At 33.3% G+C, this 20,907-nt stretch overlaps 2 protein-coding genes across 2 annotated transcripts in view; one reads left to right on the top strand and one right to left on the bottom strand.

The window, feature by feature from the left end:
* Positions 1–12,133: 12,133 nt before the first annotated feature.
* Positions 12,134–13,884, bottom strand: LOC132194909 (uncharacterized). The gene is made up of 4 exons (XM_059616500.1): positions 13,009–13,884; positions 12,874–12,942; positions 12,326–12,418; positions 12,134–12,269 (listed from the first exon to the last, which is right to left on the bottom strand). Exons 1-4 carry the CDS (start codon positions 13,882–13,884, stop codon positions 12,195–12,197), a joined length of 1,113 nt encoding a protein of 370 aa, XP_059472483.1. The 3' UTR covers positions 12,134–12,194.
* Positions 13,689–20,907, top strand: part of LOC132194859 (uncharacterized) — a 27,113-nt gene continuing 19,894 nt past the window's right edge. The window contains exon 1 of the mRNA XM_059616424.1: positions 13,689–13,914. The gene's annotated coding sequence lies outside the window, so the exon portion shown is untranslated. The remainder of the gene's footprint in view (positions 13,915–20,907) is intronic.

Raw genomic sequence — 20,907 nt, 5'->3', positions numbered from 1 at the left:
AACACCAAAAAGTTAAAACCAAAAAGTTTTCAATCATCATGCCTATGTGTTTGTTGTGACCTGTACATAAACAATATATCTATATTATGTATAGAAAGTAAAAAAAAAAAAAAATTACCGTTAGCAATTTGACGCAAAATTACAAAATTTTAATAAATATTAAAAAATAAATTAATTTAAATAATTATATTTTATATTATGTAAGGTTTTGTTGTAAAATTACTTTTATTGTATTAATTTTAAAATAATAATTATTAGTAAAAAGTTAGAAACATTTTTAATAGTTGTTCTGGTAATTATTTTATATTATTTTTTATGCAAATGATGGTGCTTATAGTGTATTTTTTAATAGTCAATTAAATTAATGGTTTTTAAAAAACTTGTGCAGGCCTGATTTTCTTTTAAAGATTGAAAATTTCACGTCTTTGAACATTTGTATCCTTTAGAACTTGATAGAAAAATTAATGGATTAAATGCAATACAGCAAAATATTCCACCTGGAAATTGCGTAAAATGTCTGATTTGCAATTCTTATTGGTGTTTCGCACGTTTTAGGTAGTTTCTTTTTTATGTTTGGAACGTCCGTCCGCGGGCGGACAGTGGACCGTTTTTAATGACAGAGCGAAACAGGCGACCACATTTTCTCATTAATACGTCACATTTCATTAAAGTCGTCCACTTAGTGCGGGCGGGCGGGCGGGCGCTCATCTCCCTCACGTGCAGGCGCGCGCCGGTTGCATACATACGGCGGCATTAGCGCGCGCGCTGACGGGGATGAGATGGAATTTCGAATTCTATGATTTAAATAATTAGACGCAGCAGTGCGTACGCATGGAACATTAGCGAAAGCCGAGCGGGAGAGCGACGGCGGCAAATGTAATCATGGCTATCAATCAACGTGATACACCATTCGCTTGATAAATTAGCTCGCATTCAGCGTGAAGGGGATAAATATTGCTAATATTAGCCAACCAGCCCGAGCCAGCCCCACCGCCCCGCGCGGTCCACCAGATTAAAACAATGAATTAAATTCGCTGCACCTGAGCACCCGAATATGCATTACTTAGCATTTATAATCGGGGCCAGCCGTCACCCACCCACTCAGTGTGATTCCACCCCTGCCTCGAAATTAGGGGTTGCTGCTGGAATTCGACGCGTGGCGAGAATGCGGCCGCTGGGCACGCAATTGCTCTGGCGCCTCGTTTATTACGCCTCCATGAGACGCTTAAGGCATAATTGCTCCGAGAAATTGACTGAAAAGACCGCTTCCTTCTTTATCGCACTGTGCAAAATAAAACAATTTTTATCCACTCCTTAATGACCTTTAGCATTTTTTTAGAACAATATTTTTTTTTTTATTTAATGGCTAAGCTACATTTTTAATTTTAATGGAAATTAGAAAATGAAAAACCTAAACTTTCAGAGCAAACATGTTCAAGATTTTTCAGAAGTTAACAATAAATAAAGCGACAATTAAAATTTTGAACTTATTTTGAGCAATAAAATATAATTATTATACGTCAAAGAACCAGAGTTAATAAAACAACTTAAATTGACATACAATAAACATTTTATTTATTTGTCTAAAATATTTTCATGGTTTAAATTGAATTAAATATTTAGGTTTAAACATGAAACACTCAAGGAGACGTGAAAAACAAGCTTTAGCTATGGTGAAAAATGTGTTTTTATTCACAAACTAGCACTGATTTTTTTAATTTTTGAGCATTTTTATTATTTATTTATTTTATTTTGAGTGAAGTTTTGAATAAAATGGATTGAAATTGGGGTTTTTACTGTCGAAAATTAAAGAATAGTTACATGATTATTTAAATCAGCAAAATAAATAGAGAGATGAAGGAAAGAAATACATTTACGATAGAAAATTTTTAACGCAAATGCTAAATTTATCCTTACTTTAGAATTATAAAACTATTTTTAACTTATACTTTCATCATTCCTCCTGTTTTTAAATAATTTGTATCTTGAAAATTTCTGATTTTATAGATAACGTATTACTCGTATTAGGCATGAATGCCTGGTATATTTAAAATTAAAATTTATTGAGACTTATTGAAAATCATGCATGCTTTTTATTTCACAAAAATACTCATTCGTTCAGTAATACTGTCTGCAGTAGTTCATAGGAAGCCCAGCTGCAGAGGATATCGAATTGTCTGTTAGCAATGAAATTTGTTTAAATTAATTGCAGTTCGAGTTGGCAAGTGATTTCCAGACCAACGCCCTCAGCAGAGCAATTTGTTTTCACCAATATCTTTTAATAAAATCCAATAAAACTCCAATCTCGGCGGCGGCAATATTCATGTGCCAAATCTCGGCGTGACTCACACCGCGCGGCGCAACAAATTTCCCAAATAATCCACCCCCCGCGCGAAATCAGCAACTGCGCTGCCAAAAGCACATGTAATTACACGGCGCGCCAATCAAATTTCAATTCCGCTCGAGTGAAATTTGCAAATTTATTCCAATTTAAATTCAATAATCACGGCGGGCGTGCACATCGCAACACGTGGGCTTAATGATGTAATAAAGGCGCAAGTGGCAAGAGTGCCTGCCAATCTCCTCAAATCTCGCCGCCGCGCGCTCGTTGCGTGTAATTGAAATAAAACGCGTTCGCGCGCTCGAGTGTAATGTGCGGTGGTGAATGGAAAGCAAGAGTAAATAACCGAGGGAGCGGCAAGATTATTATTTAAGATTTCGCCACCGACAGCACAACGTCAAGTGCTGCACAAAACAAGCGCTGCATCTCTCCACAGGAGGGAATAATTTAGAAGAGAGGGTGGGTGGGTTTGATCCCTGGCCGCGAGTTGTTTGGATCACTGTTTCACGCACCACCCTGCTTCAATGTTCACGCACAAGAGCAACTTTGCACGCATAGGTGGCGGAAATTTTGTTGATGTAAAAGGTTTAAAAGTTAAAAATAATAATTTTATAAAATTAAAAAAATTGAAACCGGGCGGTCCTCGCTGCAAAGAAAATATGAAAAAAATAAAGGACAACTCGCAGTTTCAAGTTTCAGTTGGGACACGACAAAATCCCTTAGATTTTTAAAGTACCAGCAGACGGCAGGTCGCCTGTGCCGTCAGTTGTGTATTATTTTTTCATTTTTTCTTTGCAACGAGGTTTGCTCGGTTTCAATTTTTAATTTTAATTTTAGACCTGACATGTTCTAAAGACTACTGTTAATATTCTTGTCTAACAGAACAACAATAAAATTTAATTGAATTGAATTCATAAAAATTACTTAAAGTGCTACTATTCAATTATTAAATTTTATAATTTTTTGTTTTCAAATAACATAAATTAGTGTATATTTTTATGTTTATACTTTATTTTTTATTTCGTTTTTATATGTATATTGTATATTATATTATAATTTTTAATTTATTATTTTTATTTTTTGATTATTTACAAAATTTTAGAAGATAAAAATAAAAAGAGACGTTTAAAAATGAAACAAATTAAGTTTCATTCTCCCCCATATTCCCCACAATGATGTTACTCAATACAAAATGTTATAAATCGCGAATTGATCAGTTGTTATTAATGTGTAAAGTAATTTAAATTAATATGAATACTGAATTACTAAAAATAGATAATAAGCACTTAATTTTTTTTAGGAAATTGTATTCTATCATCGATTTTGACTTATATATATTTGATAGCAAAACTTATATTTAAATTTATTTAAATACAACAATAAAAAAATAAACATACATAACGTATGTACACTTTTTTATTAGAATATTATGAAATATTTTCGGGTTTGTATTGCATAGGATGCAAGTATATATATATTTTTTTAAATCAATCTTTTTAAATTAAGTTTCATTTTTAAGAAGTGCTCAGTTAAAAATTGCAGATTTTGTGAATTTCATTAATTTGAAATACTATATAAAATATGTTTTAATTCCATTTGAAAAAGTTCTATAAACATATTATAATGAGCAAAAATACCGAATGAATACAAAATTTACTTATTTTGTCTCTCATGAGGAAATTGCCTGCAGACTTTAGCCTTTTTTAGACCTGCACTACTGATAAAAATTTTGATAATTTAAACTCTCCAAAAAAATTGTATGCGTGTCGTGTGGAAAAATCCATTCAATTATGCTTTAATACAGCTTTTATATTATGTCTTATAACCTATCATTTTGCCTAGTCTTTTTAAATTTAAGAGGGTTAAAAACATTTAAACTTTATAATTATCTTTTTCCTGAAATAGCCTGAAATAGCCTGGAAAATACTATTTTTAATCAAATATATAATAATTAGGCTTATATTTGCACAACTGGTTCTACTTTGATGTTGTAGCCGGAGCCAGAAAATATTACAAAATTACCAAGTAGAATTTGCAAGTCATGCTGCAATTTCGTAATTCGAAACAGCGCAACCGTCAATGCCTGCGGTAGCATTTTTAAAAAAACTATAAATAAAGTAAAAACTAATTGGATTTTGTGTTTCTGGAAAACATAACATGTGTTTTTCTGATCATTATCTTTTCTCACCATCTGAAAAGAATAAATACAATTTTGAGCAAATCGCGAGTCGGCGAATTTTCCACGGGCTCGGCCATAGAAACCGACAGTGGCGTCGAGTGCGCGCGTTTATGTGTACTCACGCGCCCATCCAGCAAAACGCTCTCGCTCGCTCGCGAGTCGGTCGACAACATAATTAACATGTAACAACAGCTCCTTGTTTAAAGTCTACCGCACATACAGCGCAATCTCGACTTATTATTCGAGCCTATCTGCATAGCAAACCGGCCGGGCTAATCACAAACAGCCACCCCTGCTTTTTATTTGCAAACGCCGCCGGCTCATATGCATATTAGCTTGTTTATTTATTTGCATGCGATTCTGCTGCTCGCTCTCTCTCTCACCTTTGCGATTTCGGCTCGAACCAGTCGCACCAGAAAAGTACACAGCGTTTGTGTGTTGGTGCTGAATTCGAATGCTCACTCGGTGTACATGTTCGCGCTCCAATATATTGATCACCAATTTCGGGGGTGAAAGCAAATTTGCGAATCTGAACAAGAGCTGCATTGCAATCCAGACTAGGCCAAAACAATGTTGAATTGCGTGCTCCACGGGCTTGCACAAAAAGTATTTTAAAAAAAGTTGCAAATTTAATTTTTCTTTTTTACAGCATATTGGATTTTAAATTCATCTAACTTTTAAGAATTGTTCATTTTTATGTTACGATGTTTGTATTATTAATTATTAGTCAGGGGTTGGAGTTTCTTTTAGGTCATTTATAGGACAATGTAAAAAAATTTAAAATTCTGTATCTATATAATATGAATTAATTAAAATATAAACAAAAATCGTGGTTTAAATTTAACTAGCAACTTCGAATATTCCATTTGTGAAGAGTGTTAACTTCAATGGATAAATCTTTTAAAATCAATTTAATCCCAAATTCTATCAACACTATTATAAATAACACCAATATAAGTTAGCCATTTAAACGCGACAGTTTTTTTTTTTTATTTTTATTAACTGCGTAATCTCAAATCGCAATCTTCATTAATCAACGAGATAGTAAAATTCAACAAGCCACTCATTTTTGAAGAATTGGACGATTAACTTAATTTATTTATGTTATGAACAACAAACATTATTACAGTCACACATTGTGAAAATATATCTTTTTATAGAATTTAAATTTATATAGGCCTCTCAATGGCTATAAAGCCGATGTGCAAGACGTAATTTTAAGGTTGCTGTAAAATTAATATTGTTGGAAATATTGGGCTGATATCAACTAAACGGTCTTCAAAATAGAATAAATTTGCGAAAAAAACATATATCATTGTTATATTTCATCGCCGAAGCGAGATATTTATAATTTTAATTTATATAGGCCTCTCAATGGCTATAAAGCTGATGTGCAAGACGTAATTTTAAGGTTGCTGTAAAATTAGTAAGGTTGAAAATATTGTGCTGATATCAACTAAACGGTCTTCAAAATAGAATAAATTTGCGAAAAAAACATATATCATTGTTATATTTCATCGCCAATGCGAGATATTTATAATTTAAATTTATATTGGCCTATCAACGGCTATAAAGCTGATGTGCAAGACGTAATTTTAAGGTTGCTGTTAAATTAATATTGTTGGAAATATTGGGCTGATATCAACTAAACGGTCTTCAAAATAGAATAAATTTGCGAAAAAAACATATATCATTGTAATACTTCATCGCCGAAGCGAGATATTTATAATTTTAATTTCTATAGGCATATCAATGGCTATAAAGCCGATGTGCACGACGTAATTTTAAGGTTGCTGTTAAATTAATATTGTTGGAAATATTGGGCTGATATCAACTAAACGGTCTTCAAAATAGAATAAATTTGCGAAAAAAACATATATCATTGTTATATTTCATCGCCGAAGCGAGATATTTATAATTTTAATTTATATAGGCCTCTCAATGGCTATAAAGCTGATGTGCAAGACGTAATTTTAAGGTTGCTGTAAAATTAGTAAGGTTGAAAATATTGGGCTGCTATCAACTACACGGTCTTCAAAATAGAATAAATTTGCGAAAAAAACATATATTATTGTTATATTTCATCGCCGAGTCGAGATATTTATAATTTTAATTTATATAGGCCTCTCAATGGCTATAAAGCCGATGTGCAAGACGTAATTTTAAGGTTGCTGTTAAATTAATATTGTTGGAAATATTGGGCTGATATCAACTAAACGGTCTTCAAAATAGAATAAATTTGCGAAAAAAACATATATCATTGTTATATTTCATCGCCGAAGCGAGATATTTATAATTTTAATTTATATAGGCCTCTCAATGGCTATAAAGCCGATGTGCACGACGTAATTTTAATGTTGCTGTTAAATTAATATTGTTGGAAATATTGGGCTGATATCAACTAAACGGTCTTCAAAATAGAATAAATTTGCGAAAAAAACATATATCATTGTTATATTTCATCGCCGAAGCGAGATATTTATAATTTTAATTTATATAGGCCTCTCAATGGCTATAAAGCTGATGTGCAAGACGTAATTTTAAGGTTGCTGTAAAATTAGTAAGGTTGAAAATATTGGGCTGATATCAACTAAACGGTCTTCAAAATAGAATAAATTTGCGAAAAAAACATATATTATTGTTATATTTCATCGCCGAGTCGAGATATTTATAATTTTAATTTATATAGGCCTCTCAATGGCTATAAAGCTGATGTGCAAGACGTAATTTTAAGGTTGCTGTAAAATTAATATTGTTGGAAATATTGGGCTGATATAAACTAAACGGTCTTCAAAATAGAATAAATTTGCGAAAAAAACATATATCATTGTTATATTTCATCGCCGAGTCGAGATATTTATAATTTTAATTTATATAGGCCTCTCAATGGCTATAAAGCTGATGTGCAAGACGTAATTTTAAGGTTGCTGTAAAATTAGTAAGGTTGAAAATATTGGGCTGCTATCAACTACACGGTCTTCAAAATAGAATAAATTTGCGAAAAAAACATATATTATTGTTATATTTCATCGCCGAGTCGAGATATTTATAATTTTAATTTATATAGGCCTCTCAATGGCTATAAAGCCGATGTGCAAGACGTAATTTTAAGGTTGCTGTTAAATTAATATTGTTGGAAATATTGGGCTGATATCAACTAAACGGTCTTCAAAATAGAATAAATTTGCGAAAAAAACATATATCATTGTTATATTTCATCGCCGAAGCGAGATATTTATAATTTTAATTTATATAGGCCTCTCAATGGCTATAAAGCCGATGTGCACGACGTAATTTTAATGTTGCTGTTAAATTAATATTGTTGGAAATATAGGGCTGATATCAACTAAACGGTCTTAAAAAAAAAATAAATTTGCGAAAAAAACATATATATTTTTTATATTTCATCTTTGAAGAGAGATATTTAGAATTTTCAGTGTATTTGTGTGTGAATTTATTAGGCTCTTAAATGAGCTTAAAATAAAATTATTTAAAATACAAATAAATTTTCCAACTTTAAATTAAAAATTAACAAGAAAATACAGAAATATTGTCAGAATATATACTTGTAACATTTAAATTTATTAAATTTTTATGTGAAATTTTTAATAAAATCATCAAATTTTACTGATTGTATTAACCAATAAAGCTCTTAACGGTGGATGAGGTCTTTTTGATTTCGCAAGTTTTAGCAAACTTCTTGTGGTGGTGCCGTTTTGTTCCACAATGTTTCAGGGAAATCAACTTGATTTTACTTGAACAGGGCCTACACATGCCCCATTTTGCGACTTCCCAATATCCCTAATAATTCAAATATTTTGCTTATAATTTATTTTCAAATGAAGTTTTGTTTTAACGATTTAATCTGCTTATGAATTCATGAAAAGATTGGAAAAAGAAAAATTACCAAAAAGGATATCACCCAGCAAAGGTCTGATAAAGTTTTCGGCATCAATTATTTGTATTTTACTTAATGATAAATAAAAGAAACGGTGCCAAAATAAAATTATTTTGATATTACACGCGTCGAGTAATGTTAACTTGTAATGCGTTGACAGCTTCACCCGCACCCTTTTCCATTCTGGTCCTTTGCCGCGTCGATTGGCATCGTTGAAAGCATGACGCCAATTACAAGATGTGTGCAGCCGAGTTGAAAAATGCACGCGAGCTACTTATCCGTCGCGGATCTGACGATGACAACGAAGCAGAAAAAGCAGCAGGGAGGACAATAAACATTTCAGCCCTTTTCCTCCCAAATAGAGAGAAAAGTGCGAACGAGTGAGAGAGAGAGAGTGTGTGTGTGAGTCAGCCAAAGTAAATTATACATTGAAAAGGCTTTATAATGAAATCATTAATATGCATGAGGGGCAATATTTGGTGTAATGAAATGAATTTATGCAGAGCTGTATGCTGAATATTTAGCATCCCATCAATATGCAAACAAGATTTAAAATAGAAAATGAAGAGTCTCCGTGCATGTATTCAACTCTTTTCTCTCACTCTCTCTCGGGCGCGACCGACCCTCCCCCTAACACCCCATCAAACCCCTTTTCCGAATCCCTGCTCTTTACTTTATATATACCTGCCCGCTTTTTTAATTCTCCAATTCTCTCCAGCATATAATGTCACCGGCGTTTGCGGCAGTTAATTAAAGCGGGGCCTGATTTGCCTCGGACGGCCCAACTCTCATCCCCGTCGCTGCTGGCTTCGTTAATGCAATCATTAGCTGGGCACGCGGAATTTATTTATGCGAATCTGTGCCCTGCGCCTGCCACCGTACGTGCATCTCATTAACCCACCCTGTCGCCTCTCTCTGTCTCTCTCTCTCTCACTTGATTATTCGTGTGTCAGTGTCAGCTGGGATTATCACCGGCTGATAATGCGTTTCCCATGCGCCGCTCGCCAACACACACTCGCTACTCTTTTGTATTTTTTTTTTATTTTTTGCTCCAACGTGTTTTTTCCGGTCGCAGCTTTAATTTGATTTTGAAAAGTTTCAGAGGACGCTTTTAGTGCTTCCGCAGTTTTAAAATGAAACACGGAGGTTTAGAATTTCTGTCGACCTTAACCTTACTTTTATTCAGAAATATTCATATTTGCTAGTCTGCGTAAATTTGAATTATTTCATAATTTTGACTGTCAAAGGAAAATAATTCAAATTACATTAGACTAAGATTTTTCTACAATTTTAATAATAAAGCATGTTTTATATGTTGTATATAATATTATTGCTATTAATTGTCAAGACACAGAACACTTTTTGTTCTCTTATATTTTGTTTCATTCAATATTTTCTGGTAAAGCATTCCAGTCTGGAACAATTTTGAAGAAATCTCTATTGAACAAGAAATTTCACTCTAGCAAGTTGATATCAAATATCATTGGAATGCGAAATTAACTACCATTCATTTTATTATATGATTTGTGGCGAGCAGATTCATATTTTTATTATTATTATTTTTTTAAATCTGTCTTGAGTTTAAAAACCTCAACGCTTCGAATGCTCAAGGTAGGTTAATAATTTTAATATCGTAAATTACATGTACTATTAAATGGTTCTGCAAAACTTATACTTTGCGTGATTGAAATTGAAAGAGAAATTTAAAATCTACCAAATAATAATAACATAATTTAATCTGATTTAAACCAACACTATTCGAATTTCGCAAGTCACAAGATCACATTTAAGTAAGCTATAATTTTTTGATCCATCATTCATCATAGAATCCTAATCAACAACGTTATTTATGTTTTTTTCAATAAATTATTTAAAACTTTTGGCACACATAAAAATATATATCGTAATTATTGTAACCTGTAGGTTACTACAAATTAAAAAATTGATAAAAATAAATTTTAATAAATTTAATATATTAAAATTATCGTTGCAAAAAAGTATTACTTAATTTTCAAGTAAAATATATTTAATATTAACTAGTAAAATTTTGTTAAAATTAAAAATCCAGAGAAACCTTGATGCAAGGAAAAAAAATAAAGGACAACTGACCCCGATTCCTTGCATTTATTGTTAGTTTTAGTTTCAACAAGAGAAAACCCTAGGTTTTTAAGAACCAGCAGACCACAGGTCGCCTTTTGGTGTCCATTAGCCATTATTTTTTTTCACCATTTCTTTGCAACGAGCAGCTTCATACGTTTACTTTTTGTTTATCTTGTTTAATATTATAATAAGTTAATTTTTTTTTATTTGTGCCTTAAAATGTGAATGTTTTGCTATTGTACACAAAAAGTGTTTTGCCAATTTACAATTTACTGCGCAGAAATCAATGTGTTGTATTTGGCGAGTCCAAAACCATAGGTTTATTACCAAATTGAATGTGATTGTCTGATTGGAAACGGATAAATAAGGTCATTTAGGGCTATAATCGGAACGCTAAGCTGTTCAGAGAAATTTCCTAAATGGACCTAATCTCGTGTAGGTTGTGTAGGTTGTGACCTCCTCCAAACCGAAATTGATTCCCGCAAATCAGTCTCCTCGCAAAGAGAGAATTAACCGTCAGATTATATACGCGACTAAAGGGTTGCTTTGGCGAATCAAGGGACAATCAGATTGGCTGTGAAATCGCGCAGCAAAGAAGATTTAAATTTCCAATTATTGCGCGAGTAAAAGTTGAGCTAATTTCGCGTGCCGAGCGAGGGTGAACGCGCAGCAGCAGGTTAAGTTTCCGTCCGCTGGGAATAAGTTGTTCGGGGGTGAGTTTTAACGTCGCGCCAGAGAAGGGTTTAGCAGTCGAAGAAAGAGTTCATTAACATAAGTTTAATTACTTTTATTTTTCATTAGACCTGAAATCTTTGAAGATTAAAGCGTCTCTTCTTCGTCGCACTACTATTGGGCTTAATGATGATTACATCGATTTGTAATTGAAATGAGATCGCAACTCTCTTTATTAACGTTCGCCCTCTCTTCTCCACGCGAAATTAAACGCTGCACACACCTTATCTAAAGCAGGGGGTTCCGTTCGAGAAAACAAAAGAAACCGCCCTCGGTGTTGCAGCTACTTTTGTATACAAGCAGGGGTGGTTTAACTTTTGTACCCCCTCTTTTCGGAATCTTATTTAATCGCAGTAAAAATTCTATCAGTTGTTATTTGGGTTTGTTTGTGCCTCTCTCCTTGAAACTGGAAAATGTATATTTTAAAATATTCCACCCAGCACGCAATTATTAAAACGCGGAGGCAGCGCGAGACTTAATTAATATGGAAAACATTATATAAATTCAGTATTTGCCGAGAGAATTGAGTTTGTTTTCGATGCGCGGAGAGCGAGTTGTAGAATTTGCTTATGCATAAATTTTTCTTATTTGAATAAATTAATATCAAAAATTAGTACTTTGGGGAGCGCGGAAGAAAAAGGCAGAAGTGAGGCGAGCAAGATAAATAATTCTTTGTGGCGTTGCTCGGCGAGCCGCCGCCGCCGTGATTAAACTCGGCGCGGCCTCATTATTAAAACAGCACTCGGGTAATGTGATTTATGCAAATTTATTGATAGAAAAGCAGAATTCCTTTTATTAGCATACAAATTGCCCGCCGAATCCTTCCAATCGGCATCTGAATTTATGAGAGCGAATCACCACCAGCCTTCGTTTGCCATCGAGTGCATGCACGTATGTTCTTTGTGGAACTTTTCAAATTAAAAAAGGTTGAATTTTTTTTTAAATTACTCTGCAAATTGTGATGCAAGCAAATGAAACTGAACAAGAGTGGCTAAATAGGTCGTCAACGCACCAAAAACCTAAAACAAATGGTTTATTTTTTTTACTTAAAAAAGACAACAAAATTATTTTTCACCATAAAAACGTAGGCTTTGTTTATGCAAACCAGTCCAAAAATGTTGAAAGTAAAGTGCTTGTAGTGGAGAATTTGAGTTCGAAATAGTGCTGCCTAAAAAATCAAATAAGAAAGATATAATATTGTATGTGGAGAAAATACAATAGAAAAAAAACAAAAAAAAAACAACTTTTTTCATAGTAAATTAAACTTTTAATGCTTAGAAAACCAAATATTTTGCATTGTTTTCTTAATAATTTCCCTTACTCTGTAAAATTTGAGGGGAAAAAATAAGAAAGTGGTAATTTATCAACCATTTTTTGAGAATAAGTAGACACGCGCCAGGAAAATTGAGTAATTGTAAAAATTTTTTTTTTGCTCAACATAAATTATTATTCTTCCTAAAACATACTGGGCACTCAAGAAACGGCATTTTTCTTGAAAATTTGATTAATTATCATCTAAACCTCTCGTCTTTAAAAATTTGAAGAACACATAAGTAATTTGCTGTAATTTTCAAAATTTATGCAAATAACACATTTAAAATTTTAATTAAATTTAAAGCTTACTTCTTCTCGTATTACATCATTTGTGGTCTCCACTTCAACTCTCAATAATTTGCTTGCAGTTTCCTGCGCCTGAAGAAACATTTAAATTTTATAAATTACAAACATTGTGTCATTCCACAACAATTTAATTTTTACCGTTGATAATGAATTTGAACATGCTGACACCAAATGAATATAATTGGAGATGATTGCGATCCAGTATGCGGCAGAGGCGATCAAGATTTTGATTTTTAATTTGGTGAACTTGTCTTCCAAGTCCCAGCAGTCGATGATGAAAATGTACCCCGAGTAGATCATCACTTGGAATTGCAAAATTTCCGTCAGCATCAACAAAAGCTGAAATGTCGAATTGGCCTCTTCGGTGGCCGCGTACAAATTTTTATGCGTTTTTCTCAAAGCTGGAAAAACTTCAGCCACCCATTTCGGACTATTTTTCGCAGCGCAAATGTTCAAATTGATTTCTTTGAATAAAAATTCCGTGGTTTTGGCCACGAGTGCAAATTTCAATTCGAAGTAAACGCACGCGTAAAAAGTGAGCGCGGAATGAGCTAAGTCGATTGAGTAGCCAAAGCTCAGCTGCGTCGCTTGAAACCAAAACAATCCCCAGATTACGATCGCCGCGATTATTCCGACACAGGCGGAGTAAAATTTGAGGAATGCGAACAACGCTTGGAAACATCCCAAATTGATCGCCTCGTTCGAAAGAGAATGATAGATATTCACGAAGGCTGCGTGTTTTTTCAGGTGGAAGAAAATTACTCCGAGGAAGAGCAGCACCGAGGTGAATTTGTAGGAGGCGAGCAGGACCATGTTGGTGACGTTGAGGCCGTCGGAGAAGAGGTGCTGCAACACGCCTCGCAGACACAACACGCTGACCAATATCTTGAAGGTCAAGCCTACGATGCAGTAGACAACGTTGACAGACCGTTTGGCGCCGGTCGCGAAGTGGCATTTCAGTCCGAGCAGAGTGGCCAGGCCGTCCGAAAAGAGCAGCGCCTGCGACAGGTCCATCGTGGTCAATGAAAAAACACACTTCTTGCGGTGAGTAGAATCTTTCATCAGTTTTGTCGCGTTACCTTGACATTGGATTGATCACAAAACGTTCAGGGGCGGAAACAAAGAACATGATAAATTGCCTTTTACCAGTATTAAGGGGTTTTGTAAATGATTATCGATCTTGTTGTTCCGCTCTCAAGGTAATTTCGAACAAGTGGAACTGAATGAACGTGATGACATAGGCCACAATGCCTCCCATCATCTGCAACACATTGCGTCCTTAAAGGATTTACCATCGATTTTTTTAATTTTTATGTCTCACCACAAAACATTGCGCAAGGCTGACGTCAAACATGCCGTGAATGTTGAAGTGCAATAATTTTTGGTAATGCAACAGTTGCTCTTTGAACAAATTCACCTAAAAATTTTAAAGTGTTTATAAATAAACTTTATAACCTTTATAAATAATTTTAAATTTTGCTCGTTCAAGAAATAGACTAAAATTAAACACAACGGGCTAAATTAATTTTATCTTTTATTTTTTAAATAATTTATTATGCTAATTAGTATATTTGGAAACACGCAATTACTATTTGAAAAAAAAAACATGTTTTGGAACTTAAATTTTGATTTTCATTTTGATTAAACCAAATTTTGTTGGTTTATGTGCATCTACGTCGCCAAAATTTTATTGATATCTATAATTTTACCTTAAAATTTAAAACGCATCAAGATAAAATGATGAACCTGCATTTATTAAGTTTTAAATTTCTTATTAACTAAAACTAGTACTTTTTTTAATAACTGAATGAGTTCCGCTTATTTGATGATAATTTTGTAGCTCAACAAGCAATATAGGAAAGAATATTCGAGTGACTATTAATTTAAAATATAAAAGATTATCTTTTTTTATACCTCTTCTTGAATATCTTCAGAGATTCCTTGAAGTTCCAACTTAACTAAAGCGTTACTCGTGGCTTTTCCCTGTAAATCATCAAAAGTTTATTAACTTTTTGTTATAAATTTCATGGCTTTGTACCTCGTTTACAACCCTTTCACTCGCGTTTACAAAGAACACGTGACTTCCTAGCAAGAAAAAAATAAATAAAAATGGTTGCAAAATTATTCCGAATCCAACGACGGCCGATGAGAAGTTTTGCTGAATGAACATTTCCACGATTATTATGTAGAACAGATACACCAATATCGTGAAAAGACACAACTCCGAAGAGAGAATTGTGGTTTGATAAGTTCGGTTGATTTGTTCAAGAACTTCGCATATCTCGACATGCTTTCTTCGCAACTCGCTCAGAGGAATTCCGTTTAGAATTATCGTTTTGTTCACAAAATGAAACAAAAAGCCGACAGAATTTGCAATCAGTACAAAATTGCTTTGCACAAACTCCAGAGAAAAAAGAACGATTGAAAATAAAATGCTGTCAATTTTGTACAATAAAGTACCATCGAACAATTTTGTAAGTTTGAACAAATTAAATGCTCCTTGAATCCCGTACAAAATCACAGCCATCCAGAGTGATTTTTTAGATATGCACTTCTTAAATTCATTATCACATCGAAGACTTCTTACAATTCCACTCAAAAACACTCTAATCTTAATTATCTGAGACTGATTACAAACAATGTGATGCAAAAATGTCACTAGAAGAAAAATTGAGGCCACTTTTTCCATTATTTCGGCAGTCAAAATCGTGAAATATCCGGTTGATGGCATCGTTTCAATGTAAATTTGAAACAAAAACACAAGTCCGCAGATGTAAAGAGAGAGAAGCACTGCACTGTAATAAAAAGTAAAGGTTTTGCAAAAATTTCGTGGTCTGTAGAAACCTAATATTGTTGCAGGCAGATTGTGCCAATAAAGAGCTTCTTCTAAAACATCTGACGCCATTTTCAAACGTTTTAGCTAAATTTTCAACTGGGAAAAAATTACAAGATTTCTCCGAGTCAAATTCACTCGACTGACTAAACTCTATGATTGATCAGCAAATTAAGTTAGACGCAATTGCACTAAGTGCTTTCATATTGATTTTTTTCCAAATGTATTTTCACATGACACAACAAAAACCTGAATAATTAACGGGTAAACACAATTAAAATAATCAATTGAAAAGTTATAATAATGTCTCAGAAAGTAACGATCAAGCCAAAACAAATTCAATTTTCATTTTAATTGAAAACCTTTTCCGCTTTTTCGTTTTTATTTTTCGAATGCTTATTTTCACCGCAAACGCAATCATTGCTCGGCGCCCGTTTGAAATCAGCATGAACCGCCACCCTCTCGCTGGACCAAATTACGCCCTCTCTCTTCAATCAGCATATTACAATCTGGCGTCCACCCTCGCACCTCATAATGTCGCCATGGCAACGCACCACGCGCATAATGATCTTCGTTTGCCACCGTCACTTGCCCATGTCAGAGGTGGTCTTCAGGGACCGCCGGCGAGGGTCCACTTTCCACCAATAAATTATCATATGTGCTCTCAGGGCTCAGCCCGTCCGGACCACCGAGGCTCACTTTGATTTCGCTCGTTTTCGAGATAAATTCAGAGCCGCGGCTCTTCACTTTGAAATGGCAGTAATTATTGACTTTTGAGATTAATTTGCAGCCAAACAGTTATTTAAACCTTTGAAAGACGTTTCAAAGTATTGATTTAATTTTTTGCTTCATTTCGCTTCTTATAACAGTAATTTTATTTTCGAAATTATTCATTGATCTTCCCTCAAATTTGAGAAAGTTATATTTTAGCTGTGTTAAAATGTGTTGAAATGTAATAAATGGACAATTGGCTTTACCTAGTAGAATTTTAGTTTTTATTTTACAAATTATACTTAGAAACCATGATATTTTGCTGATAAATTACTGATTATCTTAAAGAAGAAACACGTTGGTTTTTAAGAAAGACATAAATTTATTATTACAATTAAGTTTTTTTTTATTAAAATTTTACAAATTAATTTAAGTAATTTTGTAATTTATTTAAGAAATTTAATATAACATAATATTTTGTTTAATTATTTACGTAGTTTTCTATGGCTGGTTTCCAATTCGCCATTACGTTATTCGTTTACGCATTACGTTGTTCGTTTTGCCAAGGAAATCGTATAAGCCGTTTCCAATTCACCAAAACGATACACGTAAACGGAATCCGAGTACAGCAAAACGTAAAAGCGGTTTCCGATTCGCCAAAACGTACTCCGTAAACGTATTACGAGTGCCGACAGTGGTTTCCAATTCTCCAAAACGTAGTACGTTTACGTGCAACTCGTTACGAGCACCAAACGTGCTTCATACGTGATACGAACGTCGTTTTAATAAAAGTGCCACTTTTTGTTTCCGCTTCTGAATCATTATAATTGGTGCTTGTAATGAATTCTTAATTATCTCATCCATTTGAGTATAAAGTCCTTCAATTAGAGTTAATTTTCCACCAATCAAGTTAATTCGGTTATGGGGGTGAGCGGGGGTGAGTTGAAGGAAATTAGTTTTATGTCAAGTGCGTAACATGATTATAGGCTAAAATTTTGTGAGGAAATCAATGGTGTATTTGATTTTAATGAAAAATGTTAATTTCAACCCTTAATTAGCAATTAACTCAAAAACAAACAAATTGAAGTGCAATACATGACTTTAGGGTAAAATTTGAAGCCCAAGCGATTGCCAGCATCAATTTTGCGCTATCAATTTAATTTCATCCCCTAAATTGAAATATAATGATGTTCACACAAATTTTAGAGCGAGACATGTTTAAATGGTAAAATTTGACACCAAATCGTTTGCCAGAAGTTATTTTGCTCTAAAAAAATAATTTCAACCCCTAATTTGAAATTATGTGAAATAAACAACAATTTCAGAGCGAGACATGTATAAATGGTAAAATTTGACGCCAGATCGTTTGCCAGAAGTTATTTTGCTCTAAAAATTTAATTTCAACCCCTAATTTGAAATGTCACGAAATTAACAACAATTTCAGAGCGAGACATGTTTAAATGGTAAAATTTGACGCCAGATCGTTTGCCAGAAGTTATTTTGCTCTAAAAAATAATTTTAACCCCTAATTTGAAATTATATGAAATTAACAACAACTTAAGAGCGAGACTTGTTGATATGAGTTGAATTTAGCGAATTTAGAGCCACATTGATTGCCATACTTAACTAAAAAAATCAAACATAAGTTAATAAATAAGGAAATCAGGGGTTGAAATTAAAATTGTAAGCAAATTAAGTGCAAAATAACATTTGAAAATCGATCTAGCATTAAAATTACATACATAAAGCAACTATATCTCTTAAATTGTTGTTAATTCCATAATATTACGAATAAGGGGATGAAATTTTATTAAGTAAGTAGAATTTTCCAAATTTTCCCTGGCAATCGGCCTGGCTTTGAAATCTACCAATAAAAAATGTCTCGCTCTGAAATTGTTGTTAATTTTGAGTAATTTCAAATTAGGGGTTGAAATTAAATTTTTAGAGCAAAATAACTTCTGGCAAACGATCTGGCGTCAAATTTTACCATTTATACATGTCTCGCTCTGAAATTGTTGTTTACTTCACATAATCTCAAATTAGGGGTTGAAATTATTTTTTTAGAGCAAAATAACTTCTGGCAAACGATTTGGTGTCAAATTTTACCATTTAAACATGTCTCGCTCTAAAATTTGTGTGAACATCATTATATTTCAATTTAGGGGATGAAATTAAATTGATAGCGCAAAATTGATGCTGGCAATCGCTTGGGCTTCAAATTTTACCCTATAAAGTCATGTATTGCACTTCAATTTGTTTGTTTTTGAGTTAATTGCTAATTAAGGGTTGAAATTAACATTTTTCATTAAAATCAAATACACCATTGATTTCCTCACAAAATTTTAGCCTATAATCATGTTACGCACTTGACATAAAACTAATTTCCTTCAACTCACCCCCGCTCACCCCCATAACCGAATTAACTTGATTGGTGGAAAATTAACTCTAATTGAAGGACTTTATACTCAAATGGATGAGATAATTAAGAATTCATTACAAGCACCAATTATAATGATTCAGAAGCGGAAACAAAAAGTGGCACTTTTATTAAAACGACGTTCGTATCACGTATGAAGCACGTTTGGTGCTCGTAACGAGTTGCACGTAAACGTACTACGTTTTGGAGAATTGGAAACCACTGTCGGCACTCGTAATACGTTTACGGAGTACGTTTTGGCGAATCGGAAACCGCTTTTACGTTTTGCTGTACTCGGATTCCGTTTACGTGTATCGTTTTGGTGAATTGGAAACGGCTTATACGATTTCCTTGGCAAAACGAACAACGTAATGCGTAAACGAATAACGTAATGGCGAATTGGAAACCAGCCTATATTATTTTTAATAATTTACATTTCAATTTGTTGATTAAAACTTAAAAAAAATTAACTTGAAATAAATATTTTGGTTAGCCACTCTTTTCTGAAATAATAGTTATTCTTGAAAAACATATCAATGGGATGCCTTGTTACCTTTTTATGTTCATTAAAAACTGATCTGTTAATAACAAGAATATTCTAATTACTAATTCATATCAATAATTTTCTTTTTCCATTCAAAAGTTGACAATTCCAAATTAATTCAAAATTTCGTGTATAATTTGGATCTTCTTTTATTTAAGTGACCTAAATCAATCCTCTCGGATATTGGTCAGTTGCAGTAATTCGGAAAGCGACCTTTGATGGGGTCGGCAGCCGTGAGTCTGCATGCAAGTGGCGGCGCCCAATTCCCTGCCCATGTTTATTTGATCACTTCTTCGCCGTCGGCCACTCTTCTTCTTCTTCTCATCCTCCGAGTGGCTGCAGCGCTTCTCCGGGTTTGATGCTATTGTTGTCTGGCAATGTTGCCGCCGCTGGAATTAGAGAACTTTATCTCCATCGACTCGAGAACAAGAGTAATTACTAATGCTCGCCGTGCGCGCGCGGTGCGCGCGCGGCGGCGGTTTGCTTCTAAGCCACTCAATTCCAAAGATGCTGTAATTACAACGAGCACATGGAAAGCCAATTAAACATTAGCTAGATCGGCAACCAACTTAAATTGCAAAGTTGCGCCAGTGGAGCCTCGCCCGCCGAGAGGTCATAGGTCATTAATGAACGAAATTAACTCTCTCGCACCAAGTCCGCCAAATTTAACAAAACAATTATTCGTGTTCATCTCAGAATCATGAAATTCCACCTAAAAATATTATCATTAATTAAAAAGTAGCTGAAAAATATCCTGACATTAAATAAATTAGTTTTTGGCATATTCAAGTCGTAAAAATAATTATTAAACTTTCAAAATGGTCTTCGTAGATGAAAATATTTGGAAATAGGCCTCCTATGTATGTTTTTCAATTAGAGAAATTACACTTACTTGTCATCGGAGGCACTGATTTCTGCAATTATAAATTTCCCCCCTCTTGCATAGCTAAAAGAATGTTTTTTTTTTCAATAGTAAAAATTGAAGATTACATTTTTCTATTTTAAATTGAGTATTTTGCTCTATCTTTTATCCAAAATCTGATCAATCTGTAAAAAATATCGAATTGAAATGAACATCACACCTGGTTTCCACAATTCATGTAACCATTCTTTATATTTATATTTTACTTCATAGTTAACCACCAAATTCTTATTAATTTTTTATGCAGAACCATTTAAATTAAGTAGACTAATAAAAAATCAATTTTAATTATAAGCAGCAAAGAATTTTTTCTTTATGTAGTTTCTTCTTTTATAATTTGTTCAAAATTTAAGGAATATTATTTGCTGTAAGAAAAAAATTGTTGGAAGAGAAATATCAAAATTTTGAACAAGAATGCAACATAAGTATTAAAGATTTTTATAAAACTTTCAATAAAAAAAAGACCATAACCCCTGCATTATCATTATTTTGTCATTTGATATTATTTTCACTTTTAAACAACTTTATTTTAAAATCACTCTCTGCATGTATATTTTTTTAGTATTTTATATATATGGTCTTTATTGAAAACTCAATTGAGTACAACTTTC

The sequence above is a fragment of the Neocloeon triangulifer genome, unplaced genomic scaffold (assembly GCF_031216515.1).
Source record: "Neocloeon triangulifer isolate White Clay Creek 2 clone unplaced genomic scaffold, ASM3121651v1 ptg000008l, whole genome shotgun sequence".
NCBI classification, from domain to species: Eukaryota; Metazoa; Arthropoda; class Insecta; order Ephemeroptera; family Baetidae; genus Neocloeon; species Neocloeon triangulifer.
The sequence above is the reverse complement of the archived record's forward strand: the minus strand, read 5'-3'. Positions and strand labels throughout refer to the sequence as shown.

Coding starts and splice junctions, on each gene's coding strand:
- LOC132194909 (XM_059616500.1), bottom strand. CDS start 13,884: ATGGACCTGTCGCAGGCGCTGCTCTTTTCGGACGGCCTGGCCACTCTG. Junction 12,943..13,008: donor GTTCAAATTCATTATCAACG/GTAAAAATTAAA, acceptor ATGTTTCTTCAG/GCGCAGGAAACTGCAAGCAA. Junction 12,419..12,873: donor ATGATGTAATACGAGAAGAA/GTAAGCTTTAAA, acceptor TTGATTTTTTAG/GCAGCACTATTTCGAACTCA.